Genomic DNA, 14,038 nt, shown 5'->3' with positions numbered 1-14,038 from the left:
CTCTCAACAGTATCCTAATGAACAACTAGATTGCTAACATTCTATATTTATTACAAAAGTGTGGAACGCCTGACGTCATCTTGATGTAATCAAAACTGTAATACCTAGAGCATTTCCTTTAGAAATTACATATATGAGAGGGTCTTATTGGCATCAAAATTATGGTTAGTGCTCTAAAAGACTAAAATAAGGACATATTTTCTGAGTTTTCAAATAGCGACAAAGCACTTTTAAATTATTTGTTACCTTTATGTTTTTTTATCCAGTTGACCACTTGATTAAATGTTGCACTAAGGGGAGAGGATGTGGTGTTACTTCCAGAACTGCAGACTTTGCAACTGGGGAACCAGGTTGGAGTTTCTGCTTCAGCTCGACATTCTGTGATTCTGGTCAAATCACTTAGTCTCCCCATGTCTACAACCAAAATAAATTTGTTCTTGTGTGATGTAACCAATGCTCATGTAAAGCACTCCAATACCTGACAAGTCTGCACTATATAACACTGCAAAAACACAAAATAATAAGTGTTTTGCACACTTCTGTCATTGGGCTATATTTGGGCTACATCTGGGTGATTTTGGGCTACATTTGGGCTCTTTTGTCTCCGGTGGCCATCTTGGGAGATTTATTTGTTATGTAATTTCCTCATGTACTGCAGTCCCCTCAGTAGGAAATGGTTTCAGTTTTTTACTTTGATTCCATCATGCAGGTATTCAGATATGTCACACATTTGCCATAAATTCTGAATGTTAGCACTCTAGTTGCTCATTAGATCACTGTAGTAAAACTACTGTTCACCATGGAAGTCTGCTCCTGGTATTAAAAGTGCATGTTTCAGTCTGCATGTCAGAATTTTTTAATGAAATAGAAGAGGATTTGAGAAGTCACTCAAAATGTGCCCTCATTTTCTTTCTTCAGCATTAATCATAATTTCTATGGCAAAATGAACCCCCTCATTGTGTTCCTTTTTAAATTAAATGTTTTAAGTGTTACCAGTTTATTCCAATCAAGATGGCTTCAGGTGTGCCATACTTTTGTCATAATGAAGACAGTAAGCGCTCTAGTTGTTTTTAAGAACACTCTGGGACATTCTGTCATTGGGCTATACTTGGGCTACATCTGGGTGATATTTGGGCTACATTTGGGCTCTTTTGTCTCTGGTGGCCATCGTGGGAGACTTATTTGTTATGAAGTTTCCTAATTTCCTCATTTACTGCAGTCTCCTCAGTAGGAAATACTTTCAGTTTTTTACTTTGATTCCATCAAGAAGGCATTCAGATGTGTCACACATTTGCCATAAATTCAGAATGTTAGCACTCTTTTTGCTCATTAGATCACTGTAGTAAAGCTACTGCTCACCAGGGAAAACTGCTGCTGGTATTGAAAGTGCATGTTTCAGTCTGCATGTCAGAATTTTTTAATGAAATAGAAGAGGATTTGAGAAGTCACTCAAAATGTGCCCTAATTTTTCTTTCTGCAGCACTAATCATACTTTTTATTGAAAAATGAACCCCCTCATTTTGTTCCTTTTTAAATTAAATGTTCTAAGAGTTATCACTTTAATCCAAGCAAGATGGCTTTAGGTGTGCCATACGTTTATCATAAGTAGGACTGTTAGCGCTCTAGTTGTTCTTTGGAACACTCTGGGAAGCTGCAGTAGAACACAAAGGAATCAACTGACAGTCTCTGCCCTTGTTGGATGTACATGTTTTACTGAGAATGTCAGACTTCATTCTCACATGACTGAGAAAGATAATGTGAATTTACAGAAAATAAGCTCTCAGTTTAGCTTATAGATCACCTTCCAAACCTCTGTGGGAAAAGCATGAGAAAATATTTTTCTCTCAATCATGATTTCCCAGCAGAAGGCTTTTTCACATGGTGAAATCACCTTAGAACATACCACAATTCCTAAAATTAGTATGGTACCATCAACAAATGATGTATAATGTAACTAAAGTCTTAAAACCTTCTATTAACTGCAATGCTTTTTAATGAGGTGCTATCATGTATATTGGTCCCAAGATGGCTGCCAACACTTCTTGGATGAAGTGCTGACAGCCAATCAGATCTCAGGATGAGATGTGTGGTTAGGCTCCGCCCACATATGTATATGATTTTACTTTTGATTTTCTCAGGAACTACTGAACAGATTGACACCAGACCTGCAAAACGCACATCCCTGACCTGAGGACTACCTCTCTGCCAAATTTCAAGTAATTCTGTTCAGCCGTTCGGGCTGTACCTTGGACTAAAGGTCCCTATGGAAAATTGCATGGGGAAAACGCATTTTGGGACCCCCCTTTTTTCTCAGCCCCCGCTTGATGAATCCCCCCGAGACTTTCAGGGTAGGAGCAGAGCGGAGCGCCCCACCTATTTTGAAAATTTTGCGAGGATTCGTCAACCGGCGCCAAAGTTATTCCAAATAGAATGTTGCGGACTTCCTATGGAAACACGGTCCTAACTATAACTATCTACTGGCGACCGCCAGTAGATAATATATATCTATCTATATATATATATATATATATATATATATATATATATATATATATATATATATATATATATATATTTATTTATTCACTGAAAAAAACGTAGGTTTTAGGGAAAGTTATAGTTAGTTGGACCTTACACTCGTACAAAACCAGAGAAATTCCCCCGTTATAGTTAGTTCAGCTAACAATAACTTGCACCCCCGCAATGCACTGTTGATGACGTCACATATTACATCACTCATGACATGGTCAGTGACATCACTGATGACATCACTGATGACATCACTGATGACATCTCAAATGACATCACTGATGACATCATCCAGTGACTGTGTGTTTCTGTAAAGTTTAAATATGTTTAATATATATAGGGAAAGGCGTATTGAAGAATGAGTGGGTGTATAAGTGTCTGAATGGATGATTTAGTAGGTGCGTGACTGACTCTATGTGTGATTAAACGTATCTTACTGAATGCATGGGTTAGTGACTAAACTGTGTGAATGTCTGTATCTGTCTGTCTGTTGGTGTGTAAGCGGCTACATGGGTTTGTGAATAGCTACATGAGTGTCTATAAGGGTTATTTATTGGTTGTCTGAGTATCTGTATGGGTGCCTGAGTGTTTATGTGGGTAGGGTGTGTGTGACTCTATGCATAGATGTGTGAGTTGGTGATTCACTGGGTGCATGTTTTCAAGAGTGCATATGTGATGGACTGCATGGGTGGGTGAGTGAGTGTATGGGTGTGTTAGTGAGTGAATGTATATCTCAGTGGTACATGTGTGAGTAACTACAAATGTGAAAGGCAGTATATATGTGTGTTATAAAAATGGCTATAAGTGAGAGTGTGTGATTGTGAGAGTGGCTGTATGGATGAGTGTGTGCTTGTATCAGTGATTGTATAAGAGCGTAAGAATGTGCTAGTATTTGTATGAGTGATTGAGCTGGTGTGTGTATAACGGTCTAGGTGAGTAAATGGCAGTATGAGTAATTATTTGCATGACTGACTAGGTGTGTGAGTACCTCTATGGATGAGTGGCGGTGTGTGAGTGTCTATATAGGTGTATGAGTGCATATGATAGTCCTGTACTGAGTGATCATAGGTATGAGTGACTGTACGGGTGAGTGAATGGAAGTGTGTGTAGACCTAAGAATCAGCGAGTGGCTATGTAGTTATTGCTGTTGGAGTGTCTATGGTTTTGGTAATGGCAGTCTGTAATTTAGAGTGGGTGTATCAAAGGTTACATTAGGGTGTGAGAATATGCATCAAATTATCACATGGATGATGTCATCTGTGATGTCATCAGTGATGTCATGAGTGATGTCACTGACCATGTCATGAGTGATGTAATATGTGACGTCATCAGCAGTGCATTGCGGGGGTGCGAGTTATAGTTAGCTGAACTAACTATAATGGGGGAATTTCTCTGGTTTTGTATGAGTGAAATGTCCAACTAACTATAACTTTCCCTAAAACCTATGTTTTTTTCAGTGAATTTCTAAGGTTTTTTTAAATGCTAATTTCTAAATGTATCGTGCCTGAAACCTATGGTTTTTTCAGTGAATTTCAAAGGTTTTCAAATACTAGTTTCTAACTATGCCTACAGAGGTAGGACATGTGAAGAAAAAAGAGAAAATGCACAGAAAGAAGCAAACGAAATGCAGAAAGATGCAACAGAAGTTCACAAAGACGAAGAAAAGTGCAGGAAGAAGCAAGACATGTGCAGAAAGAACCAAGACATGTGCAGAAAGAACCAACAGAGGAGCAGAAAGAGGCCTTGTTGCAAAATCATCCTGTGCCCACAACTTTTTCAGACGGGTACTGGTGGTAACTAACTCTGACTAACCAGGCCTGGAGTCAGTGCTATGCTAAAAGACACTTAGAATACAGTGAAAACACCTACATACACTAGGGAACACTATGCGTTGTGGTACCCCTGTGATTAGCATGACCTCCTCTGTAAGGCCCTAGTACATAATAGGGCAGGGGGATTAAAACTACCTCTTAAAACGCGCTACGGGGCGCGTTTGCACAGTGGTGAAGGGAGGGGGGCCTGAGGTGACATATGTGCAAACACGCCCTGTGGCCGTTTTAAGTTGGGAGATTAAGTCCCCTTGAGTGTGCTTCCAGTAAGTCGCACTGCGCTGCAGGGAGGTGGTCCAGGTCATGCCCCTTTTTACACCTCTCTGCAGTGCAGCTCTGTGGCCCTTTCTGGAGGTACCTGGTGGGCTAGTTGGAACCAAGTGACCCTCAGGATTCAAGGGGACTTAATCCCCATCTTAAAATGTGCCACGGGGTGCGTTTGCACAGTGGTGAAGGGAGGGGGCAGGGCCTGAGGTGACATGTGTGCACACACATCCTGTGGCCGTTTTAAGTTGGGAGATTAAGTCCCCTTGAATCCTGACGGTCCCTGGGGTCCAACTAGCCAACCGGGTACCTCTAGTAAGTGCCACAGAGCTGCGTTGCAGAGAGGTGTAAAAAGGGGCATGGCCTGGCCCACCTCTCTGCAAAGCAGCGCAGTGGCGCTAACTGGAGGTACCTGGTGGGGTTGTTGACCCCCAGGGACCCTCAGGATTGAAGAGGAATTAATTCCCCAACTTAAAACGCACCACAGGGCGTGTTTGCATACATGTCACCCCAGGCCCCGCCCCCTACCTTCACCACTGCGCAGCCCCCCTCCCAACATTGGCAAAGCCCCAGGGGTGGTGGTGCCCGAGGCTCGGGGGTCCGCATTTAAATATTAGTGCCCCGGGGTGGTGGGGGTCCCCGGGGCATGTGAGGAGGGTGAGCCCCCCTCACAGGTATATTTTTTTAAAAAGAAGCCCGGGGGTGGCGGTCCCCCTGTGATTATAATTAATGAAAGCCCCGGGGGTGGCGATCCCCAGGGCTTGGGGGGCCTTTGAGGCCCCCCAAACTTTAAAAAAACAAGCCCCGGGGGTGGTGGTCCCCGGGGCCGTGTGGGGGGATTGGGCCCCCTCACACATTTTGTTACTGCTCCCGGGACCTGGTCCACCTGGGGGCTTCAATGAAATGAAGCGCGGGAGTCCGTGCTTCATTTTTTAAAATTTTCTCGGCCGGATTCGCGTACCCAGCGCAAATTCGGCCGATTTTCTTTTTTTTAAATGCTTTTTTGGGCACTGGGGGTCCTTGTGGGACCCCCTGAACAGGCCTAGGGGGTCAGGGTGTTCTACCCTGCCCCCGTTTCTTGTTTTTTGTGTTTCCTTTCAACTTTTCTACTGAACGGATTTACACCAATTAAGAAAAAGAGTGCTTTCTGAACCAAGCACTACCTTTTTGCCAAATTTGGTGTAATTCCGTTCAGCAGTTCGAGCTGTAGCCGTGTCTAAAGTTTCCTATGGGAAATTGATTTTTTCACCTCTTTTTCTTGAATTTCTCAGGAACTACTGAACGGATTTACACCATTTAACAAAAAGAGTTCTTTCTGAACCAAGGGCTACCTTTTTGCCAAATTTGGTGTAATACCGTTCAGCAGTTCGGGCTGTAGCCGTGTCTAAAGTTTCCTATGGGAAATAACATGTAGAGAACATGTTTTGAGACCCCCCCTTTTTTCTCGGCCCCCGCTTGGCGAATCACCCCTAAACTTTCAGGATAGGAGCTGACCGTAACGGCCCATAAGTTTTGAACATTTCGCGAAGATTCCTCAACCGGCACCAAAGTTATTGCGAAAACAATAAATTAGTTTTCTATGGAAACTAGGTCCTAACTATAACTATCTACTAGCGACCGCCAGTAAATAATATATGTGTAAATATATATATGCATATATATATATGCATATATATATGAATCACTCTTTATCTGACAATCTATATTTTTGTTATAAAGTAGGTAGGAAAACACTCTTTAATACAGTATGGTGGCATTGGATGGCAGGAAGACCACACACAAGCAATCCAATATTACCAAACACGTGCTGGAGGGGCTGCGGAAGCAGGGCCCACATAACACATATATTATGATCCTTACCTAAGATAGAATGATTCTGGGACAAAGGGCACATTTTGTTGTGAGGCACAGAAAATCAGCTTGCCAGCTGCACCGTAGTGGTATTTTTGGAGACCCCGTCAGAAGAAATCTATCCTCTTCACTCAAAAAAAGCAAGTTCGTATAACATATGCCCTAGCAAGATAGATATATTGGCATCATTGGGAAACTACCTGGCTAAAATTACTGAGACCTACGTTACCCAAAAGATTGCAGGCTTAAGGCTTAAAGAAGAAGTAATAGACAAGGAGCTGAAATATCAAAGAGTGGGCACAAACAAACAAAGTTTGGGGGTATGTGATGTGGCTCCACTTGCACAGTTACCTTTATGGGAAATGTAGACTCTGAAATGATTTTTGGAAGCTTTATCTTTTCAAAATGTAATAAAATGAAAAAAGAAAAAAATGGACTTGTACATGGGCCACCTGGGATGTTACTGCACATTTTTGTATTAGTGACTGTAAGATGTTCTTTGGTTCTGAAGAGTGGGTACACCAGGTTTTTGAACACAACCTAGTTTGCGTCACTGAAGCTCCTACTAATAATTTTGCGCACATTATTCAAATTTATTGTGAATGCTACATTAGACGACATTGGATTTTTCAGCTTTTGATTTTATCATGTTAGGTGTCCAATATTAGTTTACTTTAATAAAAAAAAGTTTGTATTAAACCAGGAAAAGCTTTGTAAAAAAAGAAATTAGCAGTTCCCAAGGGAGCTTTACAATTTTTACTCTTAGTAATGATTAAATGTCTCCTTGAACTGAGTCAATCTTTACTTTTTTTTTGTTTCTGATTGTAGGTGTTTGGAGGCCTCGTCTGGATCCTTGTAGCCTCAACTAGATTACCTTTTGATTTTCCGCTACTGCAAGGATGGGTTATGTTTGTGTCAGTATTCTGCTTTGTGATTACATCTATCCTCTTCTTCCTGTACTTGGTTGGAGCCCATGGAGGAAAAGCTTCTTGGACGTCATTGGTAATTTCTTTAATTTGTTGTGATTTTGGTGACACCAGAGAAAACACTGTACTATAGGCCAATGGACAGTGGTAACATCTTTTATGCATTGCTTCTTACAATGCTGTAAATTCTTCAGCTATATGAATCTCACTATATTCCATATAGATTTGTTGATACAACTAAATTAGGCAGTTCCCTCAACCATAATCTAACATTTGGCCTAAATCCTACTTTATGGACGAAAATCCAATTATTAAAGTCAATTGGCCTGATTTAGAGTTGAGTGGTAATGGCAAATCACATAATTTATGAATCAAGCGCTAAATCTTGTGGAAAATCAAATGGCAACATTTCGTCCACCCTTATCCTTTTCAAAGGGGAAATTGGTCTAAAGAATTCTGCACTTCCTCAACAAAATTGTTGATTTTCCACTAACCAAACACAAGGAGATGATGGACAGAGCACTGAAACTTTTCAGACACTCAACTCCAGTCACAGATCTGGGTTGAATCCATCATCGTTCTTTAGCTCACTTCGCCACCTCAGTTCAGACCCAACTATATGCAAATCAGCCTTGACCCTGTGCCTCATGGGAACAGTCCAAACGAACTGACAAGTCAGGTCTTCCCTGAACCAGATACAAGCATCCTGGATCCCATTTCAGGGTAACACCCCTCATCAGCCAGGCTAGCCTGAATCCAGTGTCCAAGTGAGCATGGGACCCACATCTGGGCATACCCTGCCAACTTAGGGCGAACAAAGCAAACACAAGGAGATGATGGACAGAGCGTTGAAACACCAAACTCTAAATCAAGTCAGATGTCCTTGAAATATTTCAATGTACACAATAGGGGTGCAAAAGATAAGGGGAAGAAATTTAAGTGCCAAACGGAATAATCACCATGGCTTACAGTAAAATAAGAAAACAAACCTTTGCAAAATAAATAGGTCTCGCCTATGTGAGAGCTAATGGTTTGCCAATGTCTTTTAGCCATGTGGAACACCAATGTTGTTGCTTTTTAGCACGGCTAAAAGTTAGTAAGGTAGAAGAGAGAGTCCTGGAAAGGAGTGTCATGGAGTGGAGTGTTGTTGAGTGAAGTGGCACATAGTGGAGTATTGTACATGGGAGTAGAGTGTCCTAGAGTGGAGTAGCATATAGTGTTGGTGGGTGGAGTAGAGTGGAGTGGCATAGAGTGGAGTGGTATAGGCTGATATAGAGTTGAGTGCTGTAGATTGAAATGGAGAACAATGTCATTGAGTGGTGTAGCGTGTCATAGAGTGTCTTAGATTAGAGTATAGTATAGTGTTATAGAGTGTCGTAGCGTGTTGTAGAGTGGAGTGTCATAGAGTGAAGTGGTGTAAAGTGTGGCAGTGGATTTTTGTAGAGTGGAATGACCTAGAGTTGTGTAGAGTGTTGTAAACTGAAGTAGAGAGTTGTTGAGTGGTGTGGCATAGAGTGGAGTGGCGTGAAGTACCTTAGAATAGAGTGGAGTATCATTGAGTGGTTTGTCGTAGAGTGTGGTATAGTGGAATATCGTAGAGTGGAGTAGAATGTCAGTAGAGTCACAGACAGTGGAGTGGCATAGAGTGGAGGTGGTGCAGAGTAGAGTAGAATATAGTATTATAGAGTGTCAAAGAATGCCATAGAGTTCAGTAGAGTGTCACAGTTGAGTAGATTGTCGTAAAGTGGAATGGTGTAGAATGGAGTTAACGGGTGAGTAGTTGCATACAGTAGAGTAGCATAGAGTGTTGTAGCGGGCAGTGACATTGAGTGGAGTGGCTTAGAGTGGTATAGAGTGGAGTGGCATAAAGTGGCATGCAGTGAAGTGCCAAGCAGTGGTGAATAGTGGAGTGGCATAAAGTGGAGTGGAGTAGAGTGGAGTAGGGTGGCATTGTGTGGCATAGAGTGCAGTAGCATATCATAGAGCTAAATGGTGCAGAGTGGAGTAGCGTAGACTGGCAAGAGTATCATAGAGTGGAATAGCATAGAGTGCAGTAGAGAGTTGTAGAGTGAAGTGGCATAGGATTGAGTAGAGTAGGGTAGAGTGGCATAGAGTGGAGTAACATAGACCTGTAAGCGTGTCATAGAGTGTAGAGGCATAGAGTGGAGAAGAGTGTTGTAGATTAGAGTTGAGTAGAGAGTTGTAGAGTAGAGTGTAATAGGATGGAGTGGAGTAGGGTGGAGTGGCGTAGAGTGGAGTGGCATAGAGTGGAGTGGGATAGAGTGGAGTGGCTTACAGTGGAATCAGATGGAGTCAAGGAAAGTGGTTTGAAGTGGCATAGAGTGGAGTGGAATGCCATGGAGTGGAGTAGAGTGGAGTGGCATAGAGTAGAGCAGAGGGGTGTAGATTGCAGTGGCCTAGAGTGAAGTGGCATAGAGTGGAGTAGGGTGGTGTAGAGTAGAGGGGTTTAAAGTGGCATAGAGTGGTGTCGTGGGGAGTGGTGCAGAGTAAAGTAGAGTGACATAGAGTAGACAGGCATAGAGTGGAGTAGAGTGAATAAGAGTAGTATAGAGTGGATTAGCATAGAATTGAGTAGTGTCATAGAGTGAAGTGCCATAGTGTAGAGTAGAGTAGAGTAGAGTAGAGTAGAGTAGAGTAGAGTAGAGTAGAGTGGTGTAAAATGTGTGTCATAATATGGAGTGTGGAAGAGTGAAGTCGAGTAGAGTAACATGATGTAGAGTTGGCTTGAATAGAGTGGAGTGCTGTTGGATAGAGTACAGTGCCATAGAGTAGGGTGTGTGGAGTGGAGAAGATTGTCATAGAGTGGAGTCCTGTAGAGTGTCACATGGTGGAGTGGCGAAGAGTGGAGTTGAGTGTCATAGAGTGTCATAGAGTGAAGTAAAGTGTTGTTAAGCAGCGTGGAGTGGCGTAGATTGGGTTAGAGTGTTGCAGAGTGCTGCAGCATAGCATGGAGTTGAGTGGCATAGAGTGAGGTGGTGTAGAGTAGAGTGGCATAGAGTAGAGTAGAGCAGAGTATTTCAGAGTATGAATGTTAGAGTGGAGTAGACTATCAAAGTGACGTAGAGTGTCATAGAGTAAAGTGTTGTAGGGTGGAGTAGAGTGGCGTACAGCGAATTTGCATAGAATGCAGTAAAGTTGCTTGCAGTAGAGTGGGGTAGCATAGATTGGACTAGAGTGTCAAAGAGTGAAGTGTCAGAGTGGAGTGGCATGGAGTAAAGTAAAGTGTATTTGAGTGGAGTGGATTAGTTGGAGTGGCATAAAGTGGAGTGGCAGAGAGTGGTGTAGAGTGGGGTGGCATGGAGTGGCAAAGGGTTGGGTGGCATTGAGTGGAGTGGAGTGTCATAGAGTGGAGAAGTTTATAGTGGAGTGGAGTAAAGTGAAGTAGGTTGGTGTAGTTTGGCATAGGGTGACTGGCATCAAGTAGAGTGGTGTTGAGTGGAGTGGCATAGAGTGGAGTAGTGTAGAGTGGCATAGAGTGGAGTGGACAGTCGTAGAGTGGAGTAGAGAGTTGTAGAGAAGAGTGGCATGGGGCGGTAGAGCATGGTGAAGTGGCGTAGAGTGGAGTGCTGTAGAGTGCAGTGGCATAGAGTGGAGTGGTGTAGGGTGGAATGGCATGGAGTAGAGTAAAGTGGTGTCAATTGACATAGAGAGGAGTATCATGGACTGGAGTAGGTTGGTGAGGCGTAGTGTAGAGTAGAGTGGCAAAGACGAGGTGGCATGGAGTGGTGTAGAGTGGAGTAGACTGGAGTAGAGTGGCGTAGAGTGGAGGTATGTACAGTGGCAGAGTGGTATAGAGTGGAGTGGAGTAGAGTGTCGTGGAGTGGCAGAGAGTAGAGTAGAGTGGAGTACAGTGGTATTCAGTGGTTTAGCATAGAATGGAGTAATGTCATAGAATGAAATGCTGTGGATTGGAATTGAGTCGAGTGGAGTGGCATAAAGTGGTGGTGTAAAATGGAGTAGAGTGCCATGGAGTTGCGTAGAATGGAGTAGAGTGGCATAGGGTGAGGTGGAGTAGAGTAGTGTGATGCAGAATAGAGTGGCATAAAGTGGGGTGGCGTGAAATTGAGTAGAGTGCCAAAGAGTGGAGTGTTGTAAAGTGGATTGTTGTAAAGTTGAGTGCAGTAGAATGGAGTGTCATAAACTAGGGTGCCACAGAATAAAGTGGAGTAGAGTGTCATAGATTAGACTAAAAAAGAGAGTTGTGGAGTAGATTGGAATAGGGTGGAGTGGAGTAAGGTGGATTGGCATATTGTGTAGTGGAGTAGAGTGGAGTGGCATAGAGTGGAGTGTCATAGAGTGGAATAGAGCAGAGTGGCTTTGAGTGGAGTAGAGTGGCATAGGGTGAAGTGGCATGGAGTGGTGTAGAGTGGCAAAGAGTTGAGGGATGTAGGGTGGCATAGAGTCGAGGGATGTAGAGTGCAGTAGAGAGTTGTAGAGTGGAGTGTTGTAGAGTGGAGTACAAAGTTATAGAGTGGAGTGGCATAGAGTGGAGTAGAGTCAAGTAGAGTGGCACAAAGTGGTGTAGTTCAGAATGGAGTAGTATCGAAGGGTGAAGAGTCGCAGAGTGGAGTACAGCGGAGTGTCGTAGAGAGGAGTGGTATAAAATAGAGTGACCTACAGTGGAGTGGCATAGAGTGAAGTAGCATAGAGTGGAGTGGAGTACAGTGGAGAAGTATAGAGTGGCACAGAGTGTCAGAAAGTGGAGAGGCAAAGTGTAGAATAGAGTGGAGTGGAGAGTTGTAGAATGGAGTGGTGCTGGGTGGAGTGGAGTAGGGTGTAGTAGCCTAGAGTGGATTGTCATAGAAAGGAGTGGCATATAGTGGGGTGGCATTGAGTGTAATGGCATGGAGTAGAGTAAAGTGGCATGAAATTGCATAGAGTGGATTGAAATGGAATGGGGTGGAGTAGAGTGGAATGGTGCAGAGTAGAGTAGAGTGGAATGGAGTGGCATAGAGTGAAGTGACATGGAGTGGCATGGAGAGTAATAGAGTGGCATAGGATAGAGGGCTGTATAGTGGCATGAAGTAGAGTAGAGTGTTGTAGAGTGGAGTGATGAAGAGTGGAGCAGAGTGTTGTAGAGTCGAGTGGCAAAGAGTGGAGTACAGTGGCATAGAGCAATAGGGTGGAGTAGTATATCATGGAGAAGTGTCATAGAGTGAAGTGCTGCAGGGAGTAGAGTAGAGTGTAGTGGTGTAGAGAGAAGTGGTGTAAAATAAAGTAGAGTGTTGTAGAGTTGGGTAGACTGAGTGAAGTGGAATAGTGTGTTGTAGAGTTGGGTGGAATAGAGTGGAGTTGCATAGAGTGGAGTGTTGTAGAGTGGAGTGCAGTGGAATGCAGTAGTATGACGTGTCATAGACTAGAGTGGAGTGGCATTGAGTGGAGTAGAGTAGAGTGGAGTAGTAAGTTGTAGTATGTATTCACACAGGGTGGGGTGGAGTGGTGTACAGTGGAGTGCCATAGAGGGGGGTCGCACAGAGTGTAGTCACATGGAGTGGCATGGAGTTGAGTAAAGTGGTGTGAATTGGCATAGAGTGGAGCAGAGCGTCATGAAGTGGAGAAGAGTGGAGCGGCATAGAGTAGAGTAGAGTGGTGTAGAGTGAAATGGAGTGGTTTAGAATTGAGTAGATTCAAGGGGTGTAGAGTAGCATGGAGTGGAGTAGAGGGTTGTAATGTGAAGTTGAGTGTCGTATAGTGGAGTGGCACTGAGTAAAGTGGGAAAAAGTGTAGGAGAGTGTGTTGTTGTAGGGTGGAGTGGCATGGAGTGGAGTAGAGTGTTGTATAGTGTCACAGAGTGGAGAAAAGTGTTTTAAAGTGGCAGGTAGTGGGGTAGAGTGTTGCTTAGTAAACTGACATAGTGTGGAGTAGAGTGACATAGAGTGGAGTGGTGTTGAGTAGAATAGAGTGTCATAGAATGTCATAGAGTGGAGTAGATTGTCAAAAAGTAGAGTGTTGTAGAGTGGAGAAGAATAAAGTAGCATTGAAAGATTGTTTATGTACAGGAAGGGAGACCTTCCTCCACATAAACAATCTTTCCCTCAACCCAGACACCCTTGCACTAAGGTGCAAGGGTGCCTTTATTGACGCTAGGCTGCTAAATTTAGTTCCAGTGCAGGGGGAAATGTAGGGCTGCACCATATTCTTGTAAATATGGCGCAGCCCTGCATTTCTAAACTGACGGAGTGTGTCGTTAGCCTTCTTGGCTTAATGACCCGCTTTGCCACTTTCTTGTAAATATGCCCCAGAGTGTCATAGAATAGAGAGGCGTAGCATAGTGTTGAATGTCATAGAGTGGAGTGGCATAGAGTAGAGGAGAGTGTTGTAGAGTGGAGTAGAGTGTCATAAAATAGATTTGAGCATAGAGTTGTAGATTGGAGTGGCGCAGGGTGGAGTGGAATAGGGTGGAGTGGTGTAGAGTGGATTGTCATAGAATGGAGTGGCATAGAGTGAAGTGGCATAGGCCAGAATGATATGGAGTGGATTAAAGTGGTATTAAATGTCATAGAGAGGAGTGGAATGTCTTGGAAGGGAGTCGAGTGGAGTCGCATACAGTAGAGTAGAGTGGCAGAGGGTGGAATTGTGTAAAGTGAAGTTGCAGGGCGTGGAGTGGAATGTCTTGGA

General features: G+C 43.3%; 1 protein-coding gene across 1 annotated transcript in view; it reads left to right on the top strand.

The window, feature by feature from the left end:
• The window catches only part of MAL (mal, T cell differentiation protein (MAL blood group)), a 237,153-nt gene that overhangs the window by 90,862 nt on the left and 132,253 nt on the right, over positions 1–14,038 (top strand). The window contains exon 2 of the mRNA XM_085611792.1: positions 7,302–7,475. Coding sequence (XP_085467918.1) covers positions 7,302–7,475 — 174 coding nt within the window. The remainder of the gene's footprint in view (positions 1–7,301; positions 7,476–14,038) is intronic.

The sequence above is a fragment of the Triturus cristatus genome, chromosome 6 (genome assembly GCF_964204655.1).
Source record: "Triturus cristatus chromosome 6, aTriCri1.1, whole genome shotgun sequence".
Taxonomy (NCBI): Eukaryota; Metazoa; Chordata; class Amphibia; order Caudata; family Salamandridae; genus Triturus; species Triturus cristatus.
The sequence above is the reverse complement of the archived record's forward strand: the minus strand, read 5'-3'. Positions and strand labels throughout refer to the sequence as shown.